Here is a 25,612-nt window from a genome sequence, read left to right as displayed (position 1 = left end):
ATCCCTGTCGCGTGTCACAAAATTATAAAAGGTGTTGGGAAATTTGAATAATCATCAGAAGCAACCGGAATATTTTACGAACACTGTAAAATTGCAATATCAATAAAAAAAACTCTCCCTAGGTAAAATGCACGAACTTTGATTTGGACGTCTGGTCGGCTCTGGCGCATTAGATTTCAATTACTTCGTTCTTAATGTGAAAAGTTTGAGTTGTAGGCGAACTCGTGGAGGGAACACAGTTCACAGAAAATAATATCGCGGAATGGTGGCGTAGCGGGTCTGCCAGAGCGCGTCTGTCTCGCTTCGTGGTCCATGGCTGGAACCAGTCTAGATTGCAACAAGAAATGGGTAGAAACTTGACTGAATGCGTCTCTTAAAAAAAAGAAACCATTTCTACCCCTTTAGAAGAAACAAATCAATGCAGATCCCTGCATTCGCACTTCATTAATATAGCAATAATAAAATGAGCTCAGAAGTTTCATTAAAGCCTTTAACCATTCTCGAATCAAACGGTAACGCGTAGAAGGGTTATGACCTCTTTAAGATCCTTGTTTTGTATGGTTAAACTTTTGTCGATATTTGGAAATATACTGAAATTATTATTGCATTTATACATCATTTTTATCGGTCTACTTGGCTGACACGTCGCCAATAAGTTGAGGACGCAGCTATGCAACTATGCAATGTTCAGCTTCTTACAGCGAAACCATTTCAGTGCTAACGTAATGGAATCATGTAAGGGTTCTTCATAATCACATATAAATGCAAATTATTTATACTATACATTCATGAAAAAATGCTGCAAATAAAATATTAATAAATTCATAACATAATTAATTAAAAGGTAAGCTATACAAAATTATTGTTAATATTAAATTTAGTGTCGTGAACAATTTGTTTTCGCTTGTGCCAAGACTGAAGAAAGTAGTCTTTGTTCCCTGTATCCTAAGCTTTATATGAAACTAAAAAAATATTATGTTTAACTGCTAGCTTAGTTATTAGACAATGCGTTACGACTCCAAAATCATTATAGTTTCTCGAAAGCTAGGCCTGACCAGGTCACGCATGCAAAGTGCGTGCGTAAGAGGAGTTAGGTACCCGAAGACTCCATTTTACAAACGTATAATGCTAAAACCGCGCGCTAAAAATATATTTCAGACGTCGTTGTCCCCTTTACTGTATTACGTGGAATTTATTAATGCGGTCAACACTCCATCATACAGACATTACACGTCAATTACATGTCGTTAATAAGCTTTCGCTCCTCGAAGACCTCAAAACGTATAAATTTCCTCCAAATTAAGGACACTTGTGTCTCATTACACAGATCTTGGCAAATATTTGTATCTTTTAAATCCAAAGACTGAAACATAATGATCTACCATGTACATTTTCACTCCGTATATCAATTTAACAAATTTTTTATTTGTTATATCTCTATCGTGCACTGTACGATCGTTAGTCTAGATACTATGTTTTGTTTCAAAGAAAGATGCACTGGCCACGTCGAGTTATTAAAAGCCAGGCTAGGTAAATTTGGAGGTGAGTGTTCCACGAATCCGTTTTTGTTGATTAGCTCATTGTACCTTACTCTATGGGACTGACTACTGCAGATTATGATTTCTGGCAGATGTAACCGCTTTTGTGTACCGGGAATTCAATCGAGGGTGCAACAATGCCACGGTTTCGGAGCCAGGTATCTTTCAGTTTTCCCTTAATTTATTTAATCTATTTTACCCGATCGCATTGGAGTAAAATCATTGAAATGCATTGCAAATTGCTAGAAAATTGTGTTCCATTGCGTGAACAAAAATTCGACACAATTTGACAGAGTCACTCGTGTGGCAAGACGTCTTAATTTGTTGCGAAAGTTATCCATAACGAAGCAGGTCCCGATTTATAATTGGCATCTTTCGAGTAAACCACATAATCAGGAAACATTAATTATGTGCCCATGAAGCTAATTCTTTGAGAGACGCGAGTAATTAAATGTTCGAAAATTGTGCACCACCGTGTAATAAATTTTATAAGCGTTCAATATAATCCACTTATAAATATAATCGCTTGAGTATTATTTTAATACATTTGCCAAGTAATATAAAATTGACTAAGGGTATCGATGCAGCAATTAACAAAATTCAACGGCAAAAATAATTAGAGGATCACCTGTGAATACATCGTAATCTACTTTTACTATACGGTATAAATATCCAATAAAATTCCAACGATTTTAATCTTGAATTTCCAATCCTACCAAACAGCATGTATGGCATATTAATTTGGTTCATTCAAGCTAAGCTCCAGATAGTAATAATTAATGGAAAAATTTAGGAATATGAACAATACCAATTTTCTAGAAGATACTAATTTTATATTATAATTGCCAATTAAGAAGTGAATATACAGTACTTCTTCATTCAGAATTTCCTGCAATTATTTGGGGCAGTATATTTGAATTAATTTGTCACGCAATATTTCGAAATTATACGAGGCATATCGTAATAGGCTTCTTCGAAGTTGTGGCAACTTATCCGAGCTAACAAAAATGTTTTAATAAATGCATTATACATTATAACGATATACAAAAAAAATATTGACTCGACCCACATTCGAAATAACTGATACATCTGTGGACCAATTTATTTTCATACGCATATTTATTAAGACCCTTCTTCCCCTTTTATGTGCCCCATTAACCGGTCAATTTCGTGTCCATAACTCCGAGATTTCCCATAGAGCACCAAAGGAACGTCACCCGCCAGAATCGTAAACGAAGAGTGTATTACAAAACAGTACACGCTATTATTATCCACTCGATACTTTCGACCAATAACAATGCTTTTTATCGGACGATTTCTCTTACAAATGCACGGTAAAACAAACGATGTTGATATTTGGACAACGATCGTCTTAGAACCAAGCAAGTTTACCAGGAACACGAAGATTAGAACCAGTTACCTTTCAGACATCGGCCACGAGGACTGTACGGGATCACCACGTCGCGAAGTATATCCTAAATATTCACCAAGAGACCGTACTTCCCTCCGCACATAACGTTCAACGATTAAAACGCACACTTCGTGTCATAACGGAAGAAATAAGAGAGTCAATAACAATACGACATCAATGAACACACACGGACAGTGAAAGGTGAACGCAAGAAGAACCTTCTCCTCCCGCTGCCGTTCGAAAACTCATGGTGCACGCTCGACGCGGCCACCACGACGCTTCCCCCCCTCCCCAAAACCTTATCCCCACTCCTACGATGGAAGTTAATCGTGGCGGAGAAACCCCTCGTGTCGTTTCTAACTATACAGGGTGGGGTGTAATTCACGTTAGAATCGAGAAGAGGACGAGACACCTGAGAAGTAGCACATGTATCAAATCAATTTGCTGATTTCCAAAATTTTGAAAATTAATAACAAACCCCTTAAAGAGACAAATAATGTTGGGCACAACATTTTCGTTACGTTTAATGTCAATTTATTGTGATTTTAACGAATACAAACACGCGTTAAAATTAACTTAATGTAATTTTAAAGAAAGCCCAAATTGATTACGTGTAATTTCGAAAAATAGAACATTTCGCGACTCTCTATCGAGCACCGTCGGATGGCAATTTGTTTAAACCGTTTCCCACGACCGTTTCCCACGACACAAGCATGCCTTCAATTTTGGTCCTCTCATCATTTTAAATATATTAATCTGCCGGAGAAAGTGCGATATAAATTTCTGAGATACTCTGCATACCTATCTGGGAAATCAACGTCCCTCGATAACCACCATTACGAGCGTGTTGCGCCGTTTAAAATAATTTGAATTAAGTTACTTAATGGAAAAATTGAAAACCGCGGTAGCGAAAGTAAACATTTATTTTCCAGATATTCGTGTTTTAAAAGTTATTTGGAACGCGAACACCTGCTTCGAATCAACTCCGTGGGATTCTTATATTGATTACAGCCGTATATCTGTACAGATACACGGTATACATATAAAGTTAGCGGTTAATGTGGCTTAAGAAATTGTAACTCAACCTTCGATTCTTTTATTTTGTTAATTGGCGAACCGGTGTAAACACGATTGCTGGCGTAGTTTCGATTCGAGAACATGAGGTTTTCAGTACTTTTGTTAAGAAAAATAGTACTTTTAACGACAAGCTATTAACTCGTACATACACCACTAAATTCATTTGAAAATGTATAATCGTACGAATAATTTTTAACTATTTTTTAAAAAGGTAGAACGGTGACCTGAGAATTTCCAAGACCTTCACAGATGTAAAGAACTCTTTCAAGGTTCCTGCAAAAGCTTTTCAACCACATTTGAAGTGATTAGAACCTTTATATGGATAAATTGCTTGGAAACTTACAAGAGGGAGAACTTGAATGCCCATCACTACTTGTATTCCTCATTCCAAACACTGAACACTACTACCAGCGCAGAGAATACACGAATACGATGTTCTGGGAGGTTGTCATAAGCTGGAGATAATTATCTACCACCCTTTAATGGCTCCCCTTGCTATACCCGAGAAAAGGATACAGAGTGAAACACGAAGACGAGTAAACATTAATGTAGCCAATTATGCTTAAGCAATTTCAAAGATGAATGACTTTCCACGACGTTTAATAAACTTTTGCATTTGAATACAATTAAACGACTCTACATTTATAATAATTTGAATTGTCGCTCGGTGAGGAATTGCTTAATTCTCAGACCCTGCTTCTGTAATTCTGTAAATTCTACGTTCAATTTAGGTGAAATGTCAGACAATTTGAACTGGTCTGAAATTGTGATTCAAATAGGAGGTATCATAGTAAACGCACGATGAATATAACATCAGATAGAGGTAGTTTCACTTTCTTGAAAAATAATTCTTTCTCAGGCGGCAGATTAAATTATATGACGCACACTCGCGCAAGGAACGCCGAGCAAAGAGTGAAAACTAGTTCCACTTTCATCTGAATTTTTTCCTTGATATACCGAAGGTCGTAAGTGTACCGAATGACTCATTACGTTTTCACGTTTTAACGTTTGAGGATGCAATCGTAGTAAACTAAGTGCGTGCGTGTATAAAATTGCAGACTGTAAGAACATCGGCGCAAGAAAATCGTGTGAATGTGAAATTGAGGACAACAATGATCAAAGCTGCTCTGCAAACAAAATGAAATAGAACTGTATCAATTTTACGTTTTCGAAATTAAATAACCGTAAAGAAAAATCGATTCGACTCGAGGATTTTGGGCGTTTTTCGTTAAATACGAAAGAGTGTAAACATCATGGAATTCCACAACGGTTAATTATAGTCACAAGGTTTGAGACAAAAACAAAAGATGCCTTGGCGAGAATGTCCACCGGTTTTCGAGGAATACCATAAAAGTACTTACAAAGCTCCATGTGTGACCCGCGTCTGGTTAGTCACGATAAAAGGTGCGCAAGTTTGCCAGACCTTGATGCGTTGCATTCGTAAACACGTGCTAGATGCAATTACTGCAACACATTGCATCTACATAAACGGAGTAAAAAATATGGCGCGAACACCAGAGCGTGTAACTTAAGTAGTTGGTGTTCTTTATCCGATATATTAACTTTACTGGATGAGGCGTGACAAGGTGGTACAACCGTCGGTGAGGGTGATTTCTCCAATATACAGGGTGTCCCATCTTGAAAATTGCCCGAGGCATATATACAGTGTGTTCAACCACCCCTGGAAAAAATTTTAATGGGAGATTCTAGAGGCCAAAATAAGACGAAAATCAAGAATACCAATTTCTTGAAGGAGGCTTCGTTAAAAAGTTATTAACGTTTAAAGTTCCGCCCGTATTGAATTTTTTTCTAGAAAATGGGTAGGATTTCGAGGGTATGTCTATTCACCAAAAATGATTGTAATTGACCCCCGCAACTGAAAATAATTTTTCCAGAACGATTTGAAATTTTTTAATTTTGTAGAAAATTTCTCACCTTCTCGAATTTTTTTCTAGAAAGTGGATAGGAATTCGGGGGTATGTCTATTCACCAAAAATGATCGTAATTAACCCCTGCAATTAAACACAATTTTTTTAGAACGATTTGAAATTTCTTAATTTTGTAGAAAATTTCACACCTTCTCGAATTTTTTTCTAGAAAGTGGGTAGGATTTCGAGGGTATGTCTATTCACCTAAAATGATTGTAATTAACCCCTGCAACTAAACATAATTTTTTTAGAACGATTTGAAATTTTTGAATTTTGTCAAAAATTTCACATCTTCTCGAATTTTTTTCTAGAAAGTGGGTAGGAATTCGGGGGTATGTCTATTCACCAAAAATGATCGTAATTAACCCCTGCAACTAAACATAATTTTTTTAGAACGATTTGAAATTTTTGAATTTTGTCGAAAATTTCACACCTTCTCGAATTTTTTTCTAGAAAGTGGGTAGGAATTCGGGGGTATGTCTATTCACCAAAAATTATCGTAATTAACCCCTGCAACTAATCATAATTTTTTTAGAACGATTTGAAATTTTTTAATTTTGTCGAAAATTTCACACCTTCTCGAATTTTTTTCTAGAAAGTGGGTAGGAATTCGGGGGTATGTCTATTCACCTAAAATGATTGCAATTAACCCCTGCAACCGAAAATAATTTTTTCAGAACGATTCGAAATTTTTGAATTTAATTGTTAATAATTTTTTAACGAAGCCTTCATCAACAAATTGGCCTCTAGAATCCCCCATTAAAATTTTTCCCAGGTGTGGCCGAACACCCTGTATATTATTATCACATAAATCCATCGAGCATAAAATAGGTGATTTCAATTTTTATCATCCAATAATTAAACTGCGTTCTTATGTTTTCTTTCTAACATCAGCGTGTACCAATACAAGTTAATCGTATGGTGGACTTTCTGCGCTCAAGGTCATTTGAAAGACATGTGGTCGTAAGTCGTTGAACTTGTCTTGGTGCCCGGTTGTAATGTCGCGCGAACAAAAACACGTTTCCATTTAAAGAAACCATGACTGTCCTTGAAATATCTTTCAAAAAGGGCCCGCGAAGACGTAAAGAAACTTTATAATATTTTTTCGTATCGTCGAAGGTAACAGAAATATTTAAAAGTAAAGTCTCTTTTTTTTTTTGCTCGAGAAGGGTCGTCTTCGCTAAACTTTTGCTCGACTTATGATACGGAGATCCCGTATCGTTCTCATAATTTCCCTCCTGAGGCAGAGACAGGGGAGAGCACTATTCACGTGCGTGAGCTCTCCTGCGTACAGGAAATAGAAATCCAATACGTTCACGGTAGTGTTGACCGAGAGAGCAAGACTGTTTCACCTTATCCTGAGAACTGAAACGCACACGTCTCACTTTCACGAGCAAAAATATATCCAGGCGTTTCTTAACGACACAATTTTATCCGCGGGATTTTTTCTGACTCGAACTGAGTCTGTCGCGAGCAGAGATTTGTTTTATTAAAATTATATAAACTTAATTACACGTTTCTGTCGATCGTTATTACGATAGAGAACTGTCGAAGGACGCGCGTCTCTGCCAGGAATAATTACACGCGAGCGTGAAGCCGAAGAGAATGCATTCGCGGACCGAAGAATTCACCGTGTCCATATTGTCTGGGTTTGTTATCGCTGGTACTTTAATTACGTGCTTCAAACGAGCGAGGCATCGCGATACGTTTGCGTGTACTGTTCCAGGAACTTGACATTAATAAGCAATTCATTAAATCGGCAGCTTCTCTGGCAGGGCTCGAAATCAATTCATGACCCACATGATCATAAAGTTCTTTCAACTGCAAATACACAAATTGGACGAGATAAAAGAACGCTTCAATTAACTTTCCATGCACGGGGGCATTGTAGCCATTAATTACAAGGCGAAAGCTCCTCTAATTACGCGAATGTATCGATTAGACGATATACGAGCGTTGACGATAAACAAATGCAATAAGAGAACTGTTCTGTTTAAAGAGATACGAACTCACGGACGCGTGACAACGGCTAATAACCGATGTCTGAGCGAACTCACGGGTACATGACATTGGCCAATAATCGGTGAACTCGCGTACGTGTAACAGCATCCAATAACCGATGGCTAAGCGAAGTCACGCATACGTGACGTCTGCCAATAACCACTGGTTAAGAGCAACCACGTATACGTGACAATGGCCATTGACAGAGAGAAGTCATGCTTACGTATGTCGCGTATATTTTTTTCTATAATTAACATTCATCTCGTATTATAATGATAATTTTACCCGACTCTCTAGTCAAGATATACAAGGTCCAACACTCTGCAGAATGAAAATGTAAATAATTGAAGAGCAGGGAAACAACGCCATGATAAATTGATATACTGTGAAGTAAGGTTCGGTGAGGTGCTGGATGTAACTAGATACGGAACTGGAGTTTTGCCATTCTTATTAAAATTTTCTCGTTTGCATTACACGATGGGATTTCACGACGTTTGTACAGAGAGAAAGTCTTCCGCCGCGAAAGATAATGCATTAGATGTCTGATTTCAGCTATTCGCTTAATTGTACGTGTCGCTTTCACACTTTTTGTTTAGGTGAATAACTTCTCCGTTGCGTATGCATTGGTCTTGGTCGGTTCGTTTGTTATCGACGTGCATTTACCGAAAGAGTCTGAGGATTGATTCGATACAATAATTTCGGGGTTAAGACTTAACGAGTCCATTTGTACAGACATTAAACCAGACAAGTTGTCTGTGAATTATTAAGTTAATTAATTGCAAACCACCATTTTGTATCGGAACAATGGACCCCGGTGAAGTAATTTGTTAGCAGATAACAGCAGAATAAAGGTATTGCGCGTCTAGAATGCTTCGTGGTCCATAACTGAAACCAGTCCAGGACTGCACGGAGGAACAGGTAGATATGTTAACTGGACATGCCTCTTGAAAGAGGATCCCTGCCTGTTTCCATCCATGGTTGGATGAATGGGGAGAAAAAAAGTCATGAATCTCGTCGTCTGCAACGTCTAATAATAGCAAGGTTCGATGTTTCTCTTTCTAGGGAGGGAACGAGCTTTTGGTGAATCGATAAAAGCCCTTTACACGTGTGGGAACATTCCTGTTTTCCTACCATTCTAATAACATTTTATGTGAATTAATTTCGAAGGTAGGCCTTTGCTTTTTCGAATGGAACCGATCTATGAAAATCTACGGACCAACCTGTGAAAATGGAGGATCTGTAAACAGTGTCCGTTTGTTGTAACGTCACGGGAAAATGGCTAGAAAGATCGCGATGAAATGCGGAACGTATGTGTGAGATAGCTTGACTTAAGTCTGAGCAATGTGACGTAGCAAAATTCTTACCGCCACGGCGGGTTATGGGGAAGAGAAGCGAAGGCACCAACCATAAATCCATATAAGCTATCTCGTTAATCTTGCAGCAAAAACTGTTGAAACTTAAGTTTAAAATCTTTTTCGTTCGATGTATTCGTGACCCAAAAAATAAAACTAAAAACATCGTACGTCGGGACGTTAGATGAATTAATCGTTGCATCAACAATGGTTATTATGGTAAATAACGTCGCGTAACTTGGCTAGTTCTACGATAAGTAAAAGTAGGCAAGATGTTAAGCTCATGGGAAGGGAAAGTCGGAAACCTCACCCACTATCCCCCAAACCCATCCAATGAAACACATCGCTAAACACGTCACGCCCATAAGTACAAAAGCACCAATCGCATACGAGTCTACAACTAGCAATTTGAAATATTCCAATCAGAAAATTTTATGATTCGCTAAAGATAGTAATGGCGATAATGATAGCAATCAAAGTTACAATGACTTATCATTATTATCTTTAATAATATAAATAATAATGGGTCCAGCAATTGCAATAAAAATAAATAACAGTATCGCTGCACTAAAAGCAGTAATGTAAAAACATTGGAACAGCGATAACAATAATAATAAAAAGGTATGTAGTAATATCAATAGTAATAGTCATTACAACAAGAACAGCTATGGTAATACTATATCGAAGCTGTTAATGGTAATATTGTTAGCAGTCACGGTAAAAGTAACAATGCTAATATTAATAGTAGTAATAGTAACGAGGTAACAATGATACTTCACACGAGCAAATGATAATTAGAAAACGCAGAAAAAAATCTCGTGTGTACGTGGTAGCGTACAGAGCGCCGTGTGCCGTGTTTTGCACTAAATTAGTCTGGCTAGAATAAAAGCTGGCAGCGAAGCGTTACAAATGGCACGTTTCTTCCAATCCACATTGGCAGATTGCCGGCTAATTATTAACCGAGAGATTCTCAATTATGCGTCAGGCCGTTGACCCGTCCATTCGTGAATGTCGCCGCGGTGAAAACTAGAGTTTATCGGACGGACAGTAAGATCGATCGAAGTACGTATGCACTATTCACGTGCAACCAAGTCTAGACAGTTGACTGCGCGCGTTTTATGGTCGTCTTATGCCAAAATCGTATTCCAAGAATATATCTGCACGGACACGGTACACCCTTTATGACTTATGTAGAATTTATTTTCCTGCGGGCGCGACATTTCTATTTCTATGAATTTCGTGCAATTTCGAAAACTGTATTTTCCCAAACTCGAAACGTCGAAACGATCTGATGAATGTTTTCAGAAACTATACGAGCTAACGTTAGTTTCAGTTTACATGCGAAATGAATTGTTAAGAATTATTTGTAAGAATGTCGCGTCGCTGTTATTTCAACTACACCGGTAGCATGACAAGAATATTATTAATATAGTTGGATATATTCAGCAACGCGTCCGTCAACCTTGCTTCGTTTATTTGCTATATTCGACTATTTTTGACTTTCGTTACAGCACCCGCTCCCTCGTATATAATCCCGTCGCTGGTTTCGTTCGTTAATCGTGGAAATTAGTAAAGAAACCGAAGAGGGCGCGCAGCACGATTGAAACATAAATATTCGCCAACTGCGGTAAATCAATTGGTTATTTTAATCAAGTGCAATCGTTTCAATTATTTAGCGCGTAAGCTTAATAAAAAAAAAATGCAACGTCCCCTCCTTCTTTACAGATCGAAAAGCAAGATTTATTTTACACCTACAGACCAGGCGGATTTTACAAGATAAAAAGTTTAGAAATGTTACAAATCGAGCAGACAGAGAAGCACGTTTCACGAAACTTTCTGTTAAAGTTCTGGTGTAAATCCGTTCATTACTCTGCAGTGTATATTTCAAAACAATAATTCGACAAGCAACACGCTTTTGCCCGCTACGAACTCAATTACGTGTAAGACAATGTACAAGTTTCAAAGGTCAAAAGGTCGTTAACTCGCTAGGAACGAACTTTAACCTTTGAAATTAAATTTAATTAACAGTGACTATTTATTACTACGACCCATTAAAAATAAAACACTCGACACTGCCACGCGAGTCGGAATACTAATTAGATCCTTTCAAGTAAATCATATATGTAATTAAGGTCTATTAATTATGTTTTTACGGTGAGAATACTTCAAGAAATGTATGCAAGAAACTATTCAATAATTATGTAGCGTTCGAGTAAAAAGTTCCTTGTAAGTTAACACCGTTAAAGCTGCAAATTGTTCCTTTACTAACTTAATTTTGACCAACAAATGGGCCGCTCGTGCGTGCAACGACAGTAACGCAATCTATCTGTCACAAAATATTTGAAACGCTGTTATACTCTCGCCCTTTTACTGTTATATTCTTTTCTTCTCGATCTATCCATCTTCCTCTCGTATTCTTGTTCTCTTACGTTAGTCTCTAAACGATTCTGTATATACGAGATCACATACAGCGTTATACAAATATTTGAATGAAGAGTGCACGGTTACAATTGTGCTCACCTTACGGATATCCACCACGAGGATTTTTCGAGTCACCGACCTACGTTACACTGGATCATCTTTGGTCTTGAACAGCAAGAAAGCATTTTCTCCTTTCACACGCGTCACGACTTTACGGAGCCCACTCGACGGAAACACAATTCTACGCGTGAATTTCTTCCGACCACGCGAAAGGGAAATTCGTGAGTAAAAATAACGCTGGCAATAGACCGAGAGAGGTGTACAGAAAGAGATCTGCCTCCTGCCGTTGTCGTTCGAAAACTCATGGTGCCCAGCTTGATGCGGTCGTGTGCTTCTCCCCCACTCTGATGGAGTTAATCGTGGTGGAGAAACCCCTCGTGTTGTTCGTATTTCGAACCTGACTCTGCGTGTACACACGGATACACGTGTACATACACCAACGTTCAAAAGTTTGGTGCACGCGTCAGTGAGAAAGACGTTCTTAAATTTCACGCCACCCGGGGTAGGATCGATACTACTCTTCCGTGCACGTTTTTAAATTTACACGTGCACCTAGATGCGAATCAAACATTGTTAACGAGTACGCGCACCGTATAGCCATTTCATTAAAAATAAATAGAACTCTTGCAAACCGACTAACAGATTATCATCTGTTGTGGCCTTTATAAACATAGGAATTACTTCTAAACGTTTCCTTGTCGATAATACTGATTTTAGATACGACTACAACTTTTGACCGATAGTGTATACAAGTACAGCAGTGTCAAACGGAACATAGCCATTATACATATATACATATACATATTCGCGAACCGTGTATACGTACGAACAGAACAGATGCTCTAAGACCTTTTTATGGAGTACTGTAAATAAATGTTGTGCAAAATATATCAATCGAATAACAATCTACCCATTACTACGTAACAAAGTGAAACACTATAAACTGCAAGAATTTTGCGTGATAAAACAAAAATGGTGCACAATCGCTTCGATCGAATCTCTCTATATCGATTTCATCCTCGGCATAGAAACATTTTAAATTTAAAGTGCCATGAAGATATAGCTAAAGATCGTTCAAGCACGCTATGCATATTATCAAAAAATTCACGGAGGTTATTTCCGAGCCAGCAAGGAGTCCCGATTATACGATAAGACATATACACCGTAAAGTACACCGTATTGCGTTACTCGAGTGTACATGGAAAATATTTCACCTGCATCGGCTATCTATATAATTTGATCTACGTAATCGCAATTTCATTTTCCTTCGCTTCTCTAAAATCACATCTTGGGTCTGTGAAAAGTAACAAAAGAACTGAAGTATGGTAGGAAAACGTATTTATAACCTCTTTTCCTGATCGTTTTAATTTGACGAACCAGCACATTTTGTTAATTATAATGGTCTGGGTCGGGTATTCGTACTTGCTGATTCTTGAGGTAGGGTAAAATTTTGCCTGGTATGTCGTGCCTGGCTTTCTTTTCCAATGAAAAGAACCTTCATATTGCTTTCCCTCTCGTTTGGGCGCCCTCTTTGCCCTTCGATACACGCGACTTGTTCTGCAACACACTTCCATGAATAAGTAACATGACAGACAAGGAGACTCTATTAGAATAGTAGGCGGGACCTTAGGGCGCCTCACGCAGCAAACACTCTTATGCATACATACTTGCTCCTTGCAGTATTAAAACCTACGAACAGGAAGTATGTCTACACGAAAACTGCGTATCATTCACAAGATTGATCAAAACTGTTTAAAACGAAATAATTACGTCAGTTGTCAAGTAATAAGTATGCGTACGTAGTCGGTAAATAATTATTTATCGCGAATAAAAACTGTCACGCATTGGTTTTATTCTTTATCCATTGTTTTAATAAAATTTTGCCCATCTCTTTAGATTCCACTCTTAAATGAATTAACTCTCACATTGTTCCGATCACGTATTCAAATATTATTAATCGAAAGTCAACAAAATTGTAAATCACCGACTTCGTTAATTATTTTGTCGGTCCTCGAGTATTAAAATCCGATACTCACAAAATACACTTCCGGTTTCCTGGATCATGCGGTACACGTAGAGGAAACACGTAGAGCACATGTACTTAATAATACGAAATAAAAACGTGACAAAACTTCTGAATTTATCAATCAGCTTACATCAATACCGGAATTGCATAAAATTTATTGATCCTTGTACCATTAATACCTCGATATGTCAATCCTACATAATCCTTTACACGCACGTAAAAAAACTATTAACATATTTATATGTTTTGTATAATTTTAAAAGTATCAGATGATAGCAAATTTTATTAAATTGTTCATTCACGATAAAATAGCTTTACATAAAAATCAAGTAATAAGGATTTCGTAATACTATTCAATAACAAAAGTTAATTTATTATGAAATAATATTAAATAAATCTCAACAAGATCCATGCAACTCTGCTTTATATTTATTTTTATGCATTACTTTAATAAAGACTGTATGATCATCTAAAGACATAGATCATCTCTTCTTCTGTTCATATAAGTTATTTAAACAAAATATTTGTTGAATTATTTACCAGATTTTTTTATATATTATTTGGCTAGAACGACGTAGACGTTTACAAATTGGACGGGATTGTAGTCAGTTCCGGCGCTTCGGTCGTATTCACGCAAGTAATTTCCGGCCACGTTAAAATAGCTTGTTTAGATGAAATTTTGACCGGGACGTCGATTGATTAATTAGACATTATTCGTAAATTCATTCTGGTTTAAATGTGTCGAAAGTAGTGTACTAAACAAAGAACTAACAAAGAATGGACTACTGGTCGATCTGCCTGTTATTCGTCTCGCTGTTTGGTACAATATTACAAACTGGTGGCGTCGAGCTAACCTTTGAACTACCCGACAATGCGAAACAATGTTTTTTTCAGGAAATTGAGAAAAATGCAACGGTTAAGCTCGAATTTCAGGTACGCGACTCCTGTGTCATTCAATGAACTTTTTTTTTTACGTACAGTATGTGGTTAAAAAATGATATTTGTAATTCTGTTTGCCACGACGTAATATAAGTAGCCACGTTCACACTTGTTGGTAACTTGTCGCAATGAATCCAATATGTTTCAAATTGAATAATCGCTAAAAATTGTGCGTGTTTCTTTCATAAATTGCCAATATAAATATGTTTTAAGGTAAATGAATGCCTTTCAGGTCGTGACTGGTGGACAATACGATGTAGATGTAACTTTGGAAGCTCCAAATAAAGAGATCATCTATTCGCAAATAAAAACACAGTTTGATTCGCGGCAATTTACAGCCCCAATGACCGGAGCATATCAAGCTTGTTTCAGCAATGAGTTCTCTACATTTTCACACAAGCTTGTCTACATGGATTTTCAAGTAAATGACCAACTACCGCTTGCTGGTCTTGCAGAACATGTGACTGTTATGACTCAGGTAACATTTTTTTTATATATGACTAAACATTATTAAGACAAATACATTTAAATGTGAATATTTTTTTCCAGATGGAGTCTTCTGCGCATGAGGTGCACGAGAATTTGAAAAAGATTTTAGATATTCAAACACATCATCGATTAAGAGAAGCACAGGGTCGTAAACGTGCAGAGGATTTGAATGGTCACGTACTCATATGGTCTGCTATGGAAACAGTAACAATTTTGATCATATCGGTGGGGCAGGTGATGATTCTAAAGGCTTTCTTCACAGAGAGAAAGGCTTAGTACATTCATTAGTTTATCCGCGAATGACAATGTTTTTTTCGTTCGCAATAAAATAACTTATCCATCCGGACGACACGAAACAACGTTGTACGTAATGATCGAAAACTTCTAACAATCATAGTGCCATGTTAATATTGGCCAGTTGTTTCTTACGTCCGTATTTTATTCTGGACGTTGCAGTACAACTCTGTAAACAAACAGAATATTCTAGTAAGAGAAACTTACAGTTTCCGCGTGTATGAGAATGTTGTGTATGCGCGTTCATGTGTGTATCATTTGAATATTAAGTTATGTGAAAGATAGAAGATTTCAATACGAGCTGTAATAGAGAAAATGAGAACAATTGAACTGTTGTATCTCTTCTCATGGTAAAATCTTAAGTTTTAATTATACTTTGGAACTGACAATATAACAAACATTGTCCTAGAAAATACGCTTTTGTTACCATGAATGTATAACAATAAACTAAAATATTTGTGCGTATTACTCGTTGTATTTACTGTGTACTTCTTCCTTTTTACTTTCTTCCCTTCCTAATTTCCTATCCTTTATTAATAAATTAACAAACGTATTTAAAAAATTTTCTTAAAATGTTCTTGAAGATATTTTTTAAATTTATATACAACAAACGATAAAAGTTTAATGACCTGTGAATATTTAAAACTAATAAAAACAAAACAGAAAGATAAAAGTATGAGCTGTGAAAATTAAAAATTATACCAAATAACTTGGAAAGCTTCAAAAATATGACTAATGAAAATTCTCTTTCTAATCTTGGATTATTGGGCACCTATTATTTCTTAATGTTGAAATACGTGGCACGTATGTGCATTCATTCGACATTCAATGGAGGTAAATTTAAACGCAATTTTTCCGGAAATACGTCAATGTCACTAAGACAGCCGGTACGATAGCCTAATCGTTGCAACCACTTCAAAATACTGAACTATACTCGAAATAAACGACAAGTATAAATAAAAAGTAACAGCTGTTACAACCTACAAGGAAAGAGACGCAGGAAAAATTAGAATAAAATATTACGAACGTTTCGTATTATGGAGGCAAATATCAAATATCTAGTTTTGTAACAATAACAATTTTTTTTAAATTGGGTAGAACATGAACACTTTGATCAGTGTGACAGAATGCCTAGAACATTTTTCATTACAAAGAAATGTTAATGAAAGTATTTTGCGATTAAAAGAATGTATATTATCGGCTATTAAATTTTACTTCAAATCTCTAGATAAATTAAAATTATTCATTCCATTATATAAACTTACAAAGACTCAATGGTATAACTCGAGTTGCTACTAATGTTATGTATTATTTAGGAGCAAAATATTCCAATTGATATAAATACTGGAAAGTTATTAGAATGGTTGATTAGCAGACGGCATTGTAATAAGGATTGGCATACAAAAATCTTACTTATTAGAGAAAAAATTAACAACGCTATACAAGATATGCCTGCACACGATGAAATTGCAAAACTGTTATCCGGTGCTTGTAAGTTAAACTGTGCTTTGTATTTTAGAATGCTGATTATTTAGTTTAAATTTATCTACATTCTTGCAGATATAAATTACTTTCACTGTTTAAAAATAATAGAAATTTTGAAGGAAACTGAAGCAGATACAAAAAATATGTTTGGGAGGTATGGATCACAGAGGATGAAAGACTGGCAGGAAATAGTACATGCATATGAGAAGGATAATTTATATCTTGCAGAGGTTGCACAAATACTTATAAGAAATGTTAATTATGAAGTTCCAAGTACTAAGAAGCAAATTCAAAAATTGGAGCAAATACAAACTGTATGTCTATTTGGCAAATATTATTTGTTCTTATTTTGTTGTAAAAATATAATATGTATTTACAGGACTTGGAAAAGAAAGAAGCAGAATATAAAGAATCAGAAAATACAGCCAGATCAGACTTCAATACATTCTGTAATCGATTAGGTATTTCTGGCAATCAAATTATGCAAGAGCTATCTGAGAGAGTAAAAGTACTTCCAGAAATTTATGAACAGATTGCGAAAAAAACGAAATTATTAGAAAAAGGTGTAGAGTTTTATCGCGATTTTTTAAATTACACTTTGAGTATGGGGAGTGATGGTTGTGTTCCCATGATAAAATATGTAATTGGTATGTTAAAATATAGTTGATGTATGTAATAATGATGTCTCTTATTATATTATATATTACAAATGTATTAGACAATGGAAACACCACCACATATGAATGGGTTTATGGAGTAGCCCCATTATCAATTAACGAGCCACCTTTAAATATATGTTTTTACGACGCTGATATAGAGAAGAGGAGAAAGGAATATGTTGATAATCTTGTACGTACTACCCCGTTTCAACGTTTTCTACGTTATTTAAATTAAAAAAACAAAAAAGCTGGTAATGTTAGAAAACCTTAGTTTGACCATTAACGATCGTTTTATTTCGTAAAATTTTAGAAAACTGTTTACGGCGATACTGACTTAAACGGAGATAATATAGCTTTGGACAATAACGTTCATTTAGAGGTCGGAGGTGAAATTGATTGGGATGATGGAAATGTAGAAGTTGTACCCGAAAATATAGATTGGGGTGATGAAAATATAGAGGAAGTAGTACCTGAAAATATAGATTATAATATTTCTTTGGAAGAATCTGGTATAGTCGTAGAAGCAGCTGGTCACGATGGCGGAATTGCGAACGACACAGAAGCGTACACAATCCTTGATAATCCATCTACCAGAACCGATTTTATCGATCAATTGTACGAGGTATATATGTTTTATTATGTTTCTAATTATATGCACATTGATTTCAGTGATAACTGAGATTCTCTTTTAAACGCTACGATTGTCTTTCAGTTAGAAGCATTCTTTACATTTCGTTTACGCGAGTTGAAAAGCGACGATAGTGTTAATTTTTTAAGCTTCAACAATCAGCTGCAGTTATCATCTTCTGTTTTACAACATTCTACGTTAGAGAGCACACAAGATATGTTAAACAACGTTAAAATTATTTTATCTGAAATTTTGGATACTAAGGTCCAATTATTACACCACATTAAACATTCGAAGAGGTAATTAAATGAAAGAAACGTTATTTCTGCGCATTGCACAAACGAAATTTAACTATCTGTTCATCTTTGCAGACACGTAATCGGTATAGTTAACTCGATAAAAGAAAATTTATGCTTAATTGACAAAATGGTAGTTTTGCAAAAGACTGTGAGACAAAAAAGGGAAAAAACTGCAGAAGAAGCAGATGCTCTTCGTCCTCTTCTGCAGCTTGTTATCCAAAGGACAAAGGAATTGCAAGCAGAGGTATTTATAATATAATTAAAAATATTAAAGGAACAATGTCTTAATGTATAAATATTTTTTCCTTTTCTCTTACTTACAGATAGAACAAGATATTTCGAAAAAATATAAAAACAGAATTGTACATTTAACGGGAGGTATAAGTACTTTGTAAATAGTAGAAATAAAAGAATAGAATGTGTATAATGGAAATATGATTCTACTATGTGGAAAGGCGCGAATGGTATTATGCTGATTTTTAATGTTACAAACAAGTTTTGTACCTTTAATTACGATTATTAAAGTATATATACTCTTGTTATCTTTGGCATATTTACGCAACGGTATTCATTTATTAATCAATTTCCGATTCCATTATTCTGTAATTCTACCATAACAGTAATCACATAACCATAAAAAGATTTTGTACCAATCTCCAAGGCGACGAAGTGCACACAGCCTTTGTCGTTGGACAGGGGAAACGTTTTAAACATTCAGCGAACGAACGATCGCATTCGCATAACCGTTGGGCACATGATCCAGATCCTCCCCAGTTCCCGTGCTCCACAGCTACAATGCAAAAGGGGATAAATATGTATGGTATTATACAATTTATAACAAAATGTAAATATAATGAAACAAACCGCATACGGGCTTATAACCATGGTAACATCTCCAATAATATGGTACAAAGTACTCTGAAAACATTGGGCATTCCGTAGCATCATAGCACCAGTCATGCATTTTACAACACCTACAACAAGGTATTAACTTGTAGTTTAAATTAATTAATCTATATTTCTAAAGCCATCCGATCTGAAATACATTTTTAAAATTGCATTTATTTTATTAACACTCTACTGGCTTCGACTTAAGAAATGCAATAATTGTTTAACAAAGTTTTTTTTTTTTTTTAACATTCAGACTATTAAAATTAAAACTTACCTGTCTATCCCATCTATGACATATCCTGAACCTAAAAAACCACAATAACATCCATATCCTTTATAGGACAAAGGATTGCATCCAGTAGCACAAACTACCATGTTATAAAGATGTATCACACCCCTTTTAAATCTTTTATGAGATAAAGTCTCTTCATTATGTATTCTAAAACAATATAGATCGTATTCCTTACAAAACATGTCTCTTGGAATCAAACAATGCTACATGCAAAATTAATTTCTTTCTGTGTTTTGAAATATTTGTTCAGAATTCATGTCTCTGAATAATTCAACTCCAATTTTATAAAAAATATCAAACTTACAATAATTGATTACTCTTTGTATCGTTGGAGGTAAAATTAACAGAAGGGAATTCATGAACATATACATTTTCCTTCTGCTGTTGCATAGATACTGAATCCCATGGTTTCCCATTTCGTCCTATATGAAGATTTCCTTCTTCCCATTCATGTTCTACGTAATTAAAGGGCGATTCGTCATTGTTTAATTTGTACACTCTGCTACTTTTAATCGATCTTTGAACACTTGGTGCTTTCCTAGCTGTACCGCAAAAGTAATATTATGTATTGTTTATGTTTATTAATAGATATAATTTCTTGACGATCGAATTATTTTTCAATCGATAAAGTAACTTTTAAAAAAATGGTGGCGATCTTCAAACGATTATAGAGAATACTGTAACGATTTTATAATCGGTCGATTTGGTAATTTAAGTGTGCTCGAAAACACGATTTTTTTCCCCGTTTTTTCAACCGTGCATTCCCTCCGTTTCACGCTAGTTGCACCGTGATCCGTAAAAGTGAGACACACTTCCGTTTGCAGTGTGTCACGCGGTACACTTATGATATTGAAAGAACTATTTATTGATTGCCAAAGTTATGGATCTCGTTACATAGACATTACGTTGGAATTTGTTCACGCTTATAATGACAATTTCGTTTCCTTTTTTTCTTACAGTTCAACGAACCCATTCCCAAAGTATTCGTCGTTTCTTTTAACTTCTAAATTTGAAATCATAGTATTGCAAATGGCGCAGTGTTTTGCTAATTAAATGTACTGTTCGCGACTGATATTGTTACATACCACGACCAGCGCAACAAGACAATGTCACGAGTATCGCGAGCGATAAGACGAAGGATCTCCATCGACGTTTCGATCGAGGCATTCCAGAGCCATGAAGAATCGGTGCGATATTTTTATAATTCATCGAGCACGTTCTCATGTCATATCAGCTACGAATCGTTTTGAACTCGTTCGACATAGTCAGAGTTAAAAGTCCTGGTATCGAAGGATCGTCGCCTTTCGTACGAGACATCATCGTTCGTTGCACGAGGCCGATGCAATAGAAAGATCCATCGAGGATCATCGACCGTAGATCATCGTCGATCGCTTCATCGAGCTCGAAGTCCCGTGTCTCGGAACGATATCTTCGTATATTTGATATAAGAAGTATGAAAATTCAAGTAATTACGTTAAAATAATATGTTTTTGGTTGCTCGAGGGAGTTGCATTTTTCACGAATTACGATAACGAATCAAAGTTTCGCGCACTTATACAGCCTGACGGAACGCAGTCTCTGTTTTCCAAAGTCGACGCAGGAGTCTCTTCGCGGCAGGAGAGCGAAACGGGCACTAAACTTATCAAAGGCACCTGGTCCAATGGTTCCCACTATTATTCCTCCTACCACCGTGCGCACACGACCCCAGATTCACTGTTCTGCTGAACCTAAGTGACCCTCGTCCGTCTACCTAATCGAGCCTGCTCCGTAACATTAGAGGAATGGCACCTCGTCTGATCAGAATCATCCAGAGAGCGGCGGAGTTCTTAGCTGCACTCTGAGAAACCTACTGTTACACTTTCGACCATTTCCGTGAAGAAAAGAGGATTCGAGACGCGTTCACCTCTCATCCTACCTCCTCAGCCCCGTTGCTACGGTTTCCCATTGTAGTTTAATGTCCTATCTCGGTGGTCAAGCTCCCCGGGACTTCTATTCGTCCATTTTTAGGATATACCAGAGTTACGCGTGGAATGGAGCCTTTGCCAGTTCCTAAACACGATTAGGACTTTATCTTAATCAACCATCTACTTTCACACGAGTCTTTACGTTTCCTGATAATCATTTACAAAAGAAAGAACGTAATAAATAATTTAGATATCTATTGTCGGCGTGAGATGGAATCTGATCTAAAACTGCAGATACGATCTGAGTTTTTAAGTAGCTCGTGTCTTTCTCGGACAAAGCTCAAAGGGCAGAGGACAGGCCGTAAACGACCGTGTTAAAAATCTCTCTTGAAAACGGTAATTAGGGCAAAAAGATATGTTACAAGCATTCGAGTACAACGAATAAACATCGAATATTTGAGCACGATCGTTTCTATTTAAAATCTAAATTTAATTCGAAATATTTTATTAAAATATTAAAAAAATTATATTCGGGCGCAGAAACATTTGACAAGTAGTCCGAGACCTAATTTCAAGATCTGGCTGATCAAAGTCCAGAAAACGATGTGGAAAACCAAAGTATGAAAGTCTAACTAGCAAGTCTTGATAGATTTTTCTGATCGATGGGGGGAGACTCGAGTCACTGTAGTCTTAGCTGAATCCCTGTTTCTAAACCTAGCCTCGATCGACCAAGTATCAGCCCAAGTATTGAGAACGGCAAATTCAGCGACTGACCGACTGTCCATCGTAGCTTGCAATAGCAAAATAGAAGAATCATACTTGCTGGAATTTACAGTGAGTGGATCTGGTGTGTTGCATCTAGCGGTACTTGACTAGCAGATGTGATACACAGTTATCGAGTTCTGTTAGATAATTCCTTTACATTTTTCTATTTTTCGATGTATGATTCTACTTTTCGCGAACGATTCGAGTCTTTTCTCCCTTTCTTAAGTCGTTAACGGCTCTATCGTATTTTAAGATTGCAAGCAATTAGGCGGAATAAGAATCGTGATTAATCTTCGCTTACGTGCAACGATACCGCGGGAGGGAACAATCTCGACATAAATATTCGCGGAGACGAGATGATGTTAACCGTAACAAGAGATTTCGCTTTCAAGGAACTGGAAACTCGCGTCTTTGCACAATCGATACGCACCAAATAGAACAATGGCCCGTCGCGAAATGAACGCGGGAAATAGTTTCACCCGCGTTAAATATCTTTCGTTCGTGTTGCAGGTGTCGTTTCCTGAATTGCGACAGTTCTCCCGGAATTGATCTGAAATTATTTGACCAACCGCGACGATCGATTCCGACGAAATTCTTCACAGTTTCTTGGAATCGTACTGCACACAATACTCGACAAAACTTTAAAGCACCTTCATTTCTATATTTTGTAACACCAAAGTTTGGTAGAGGAACGCTTATTTTTTATTGAAAAATAATTTAAAAAAAGATTATTTTACTTATTTCGAAAAATTCTAGTTAAACAGTCCTATTGATACAATAAAATGTCTAATTATTGCATTTTCAAGTTGATATTTTTCTTGCGGAGAATAACAGTTTTGTCCGCGGACAAAACTAGCAATTTTCGATGTAAGAATGCGCGCTCAATTTCGACAGTGTCCAAGTAAATAAGCCCTCTTATCCCGACTACAAAATGACGGCTTTGTTCCCCAAGAAAACGACCAACCTTTTTAAGTTGTGCAACTTTAAATGGATAGCTTGCGTGCAAACTAATCGTCTCCTGTTTTCTTGTGATTCACATTCTTCGGAGAGCACTTTCTCACGATGCACACGCCCATGTCTATGAATCTCTAAAACCATTAGACCGTGTGGAAATAAATGTCGATAAAAATACCTCCAATCAGTCTTAGAAAGCGTTACGTAGAATTCAAAATGAAAAAAAAAATACTACTTTAAAGGACAAATTATTTAAAGATTTTTTAGGAAAGAATGTGAATCAGGATGAAATGCATCATCGTTTGAATCATTGTTTTCAAATAATTGACGAATATATCTTTAAATTTTATATCGCGAAATATATTCTAAATTCTAAATTTCTTCGAATTCCTCCTCTGTCGCGATCGCTTAGCTTGAAAGAAGAGTTTGGTTCGTTTAAATATGTAAATTAAACTTTAACAGCCGCGAACAAAAGTAGAACATCTGTGAAGCCGAGTGTATCGTAGCGTAATTTTGCAAAGTGTATCAAGGCTGCACTCTTCTTACCCTGAATTCAGGGTAAGCGTAATGCGACAGAGGATCCTAACGTCACGTTATCGTGGAATCGATTGCATACTTTCACCAAAAGCATTATCAATTTCAAACTTGCCTTCTTTTTGTGAAATAAGACGAATTACAAACAAAACTTGTACATTTTATATACTTTCGAACGCCATAAAAGTGGCAACGTTTTAATCTAAAAATTTTAATTATTACTATCCAAATGGTTTTTCCAAATATTTTTAAAAATTTACCCTATTTCGGTATGACGAAACAAAATTCAGGCGATATTTTTCTATTTATTACCAAGGACTATATTTTTAAAGTTCTACAAAATTTGGTCCATTCTCTGAATTAATTTACTCCCGAATTATGCAATTTTCGTGCATTTACTTTCAATGTCGAGGCACCGTAATGACCACAGCAACATTAACTTTCGTTCTTTTTCAACGCTTTCTCGGCCCTCCGTCTACCAGGGGAGAGGTTGGTTCTTTTCACTTAACTGTTATGTACGTTCTTAGAAAATGTTTCGGTCAGGCAGAGCGACGATTGCTTAGGTATGTGTTAAACATGGAACGAGGAAAAAAGGGTTAGCACGAAACCGGGAACGCGGACTGTAATCTTGCGGTAAAGTGTCTCGGAAAATGGCGGATTTGCAAATTGTTTATGGTAACGAAAGTGCCCTGTTGAAAGTGCAATTTGTTACCATTCTTTATCTTTTAATTTTACTTAAATGATAATAAATTTAATTACTTTTGAACTTTCTAAAGCGAATTTAAAATTTGGAACATTTTTATCTATTCAACGTTTCGATCTATATTTTGAGATTTCCAGAGATATGTTAATAATTAAAAAATCAAGTGTATTCCCCACATAATTTTCCAATCATTATTCTATTTATTCCCACAAATGTTCATCGAACAATGAATATAAATGGCTTGTAAGTATATAATGATAAATTAAATCTTTCCCCGTATAATAGTAATTTACAAAGATACAAAGTTCTTGTTCACGATTAAATGTAGAATATTTCTTGTTCGCTTTGTTTACCATATGCACCAAGAAACTCAGGCTTGGCAGGATGTGAATTTTTCCCGAAAGAAAATGCACAATACGCATCCATGAAATCCGTGGGATCTCGTTATCAAAGAAAATTACCTTATCTGGCCTGCACATCATTCTCTGTCGTAAGAAGTTCAACAATGAACGGAGACAACATTGTCCACTACTTACTTTCATTAAGCCCTACTCTAAAAAATGATTCATTCCAATTTAAGTGGATTCTATTAACAAATAATATTATATTACATTAAATAATTCAAATTGAATTATCTTAATGATCAAAACGGAATTTGTTTCTTCCAGTAAAAGTACCTCTGCGCGCCTACGCGGTGCGCCGCGTAAATTTAAAAAAATTTGTCAGCAATTTCAGGGGTCATCGAGATTCTCAACTCTTAATCTTCCTCGAGTTTACGTAAGTCTATATTTAAATCGTTTCTCTCATTAAGAAATAAAACTCAGCTACTCCAGTTTCGAGATAAAAAGTGTTAAGTTCAACCCATATTTTTATACATTAGTACATTAGAAGTACGTTGTTGAAATAAATTTATTAAATTATTATTCGAAATATTCAATTATCCTTGGTCGATTATACATCAT

At 36.1% G+C, this 25,612-nt stretch overlaps 4 protein-coding genes across 8 annotated transcripts in view; 2 read left to right on the top strand and 2 right to left on the bottom strand.

Annotated features, from left to right (window-relative positions):
• Positions 1–25,612, bottom strand: part of LOC122396064 — a 56,761-nt gene that overhangs the window by 30,338 nt on the left and 811 nt on the right. Inside the window, exon 1 of one of the 4 annotated variants that reach the window (XM_043394171.1) lies at positions 11,828–11,912. The exons of 2 other annotated variants lie outside the window; for them this stretch is intronic. The gene's annotated coding sequence lies outside the window, so the exon portion shown is untranslated. Of the gene's footprint in view, positions 1–2,958; positions 3,039–11,827; positions 11,913–25,612 lie in introns of those variants that run through there. One more of the 4 variants, XM_043394172.1, reaches the window with a different exon arrangement.
• Positions 14,443–16,001, top strand: LOC122396066 (transmembrane emp24 domain-containing protein 7-like). The gene is made up of 3 exons (XM_043394177.1): positions 14,443–14,747; positions 14,986–15,231; positions 15,303–16,001. Exons 1-3 carry the CDS (start codon positions 14,592–14,594, stop codon positions 15,516–15,518), a joined length of 618 nt encoding a protein of 205 aa, XP_043250112.1. The 5' UTR covers positions 14,443–14,591; the 3' UTR covers positions 15,519–16,001.
• LOC122396065 (CDK5 regulatory subunit-associated protein 3) lies at positions 16,434–19,070 on the top strand. Of its 2 annotated transcripts, XM_043394175.1 has the most exons (9): positions 16,434–16,579; positions 16,853–17,027; positions 17,097–17,335; positions 17,401–17,668; positions 17,740–17,870; positions 17,991–18,302; positions 18,393–18,607; positions 18,680–18,851; positions 18,931–19,070. In XM_043394175.1, the coding sequence occupies exons 1-9, from the start codon at positions 16,574–16,576 to the stop codon at positions 19,000–19,002; spliced, it is 1,590 nt and encodes a 529-aa protein (XP_043250110.1). In that variant the 5' UTR covers positions 16,434–16,573; the 3' UTR covers positions 19,003–19,070. The 2 variants fall into 2 exon arrangements, with proteins under 2 accessions (XP_043250110.1, XP_043250111.1); XM_043394176.1 differs by lacking the exon at positions 16,434–16,579 and having other exon boundaries at positions 16,904–17,027; positions 17,130–17,335; positions 18,931–19,002.
• Positions 19,227–20,763, bottom strand: LOC122396563 (phospholipase A2 A2-actitoxin-Ucs2a). The gene is made up of 5 exons (XM_043395092.1): positions 20,748–20,763; positions 20,095–20,332; positions 19,773–19,937; positions 19,472–19,581; positions 19,227–19,397 (listed from the first exon to the last, which is right to left on the bottom strand). Exons 1-5 carry the CDS (start codon positions 20,761–20,763, stop codon positions 19,231–19,233), a joined length of 696 nt encoding a protein of 231 aa, XP_043251027.1. The 3' UTR covers positions 19,227–19,230.

This window comes from Colletes gigas, unplaced genomic scaffold (genome assembly GCF_013123115.1).
Source record: "Colletes gigas isolate AHSC1104 unplaced genomic scaffold, ASM1312311v1 Colletes_gigas_Sc00007, whole genome shotgun sequence".
NCBI lineage: Eukaryota > Metazoa > Arthropoda > Insecta > Hymenoptera > Colletidae > Colletes > Colletes gigas.
The sequence above is the reverse complement of the archived record's forward strand: the minus strand, read 5'-3'. Positions and strand labels throughout refer to the sequence as shown.

Coding starts and splice junctions, on each gene's coding strand:
- LOC122396065 (XM_043394175.1), top strand. Junction 17,669..17,739: donor CATGATAAAATATGTAATTG/GTATGTTAAAAT, acceptor CAAATGTATTAG/ACAATGGAAACACCACCACA. Junction 18,303..18,392: donor TTATCGATCAATTGTACGAG/GTATATATGTTT, acceptor ATTGTCTTTCAG/TTAGAAGCATTCTTTACATT.
- LOC122396066 (XM_043394177.1), top strand. CDS start 14,592: ATGGACTACTGGTCGATCTGCCTGTTATTCGTCTCGCTGTTTGGTACA. Junction 14,748..14,985: donor CGGTTAAGCTCGAATTTCAG/GTACGCGACTCC, acceptor AATGCCTTTCAG/GTCGTGACTGGTGGACAATA. Junction 15,232..15,302: donor ATGTGACTGTTATGACTCAG/GTAACATTTTTT, acceptor ATTTTTTTCCAG/ATGGAGTCTTCTGCGCATGA.
- LOC122396563 (XM_043395092.1), bottom strand. Junction 19,938..20,094: donor ACAAAGAGTAATCAATTATT/GTAAGTTTGATA, acceptor ATATTGTTTTAG/AATACATAATGAAGAGACTT. Junction 19,398..19,471: donor TGGTTATAAGCCCGTATGCG/GTTTGTTTCATT, acceptor TTTGCATTGTAG/CTGTGGAGCACGGGAACTGG.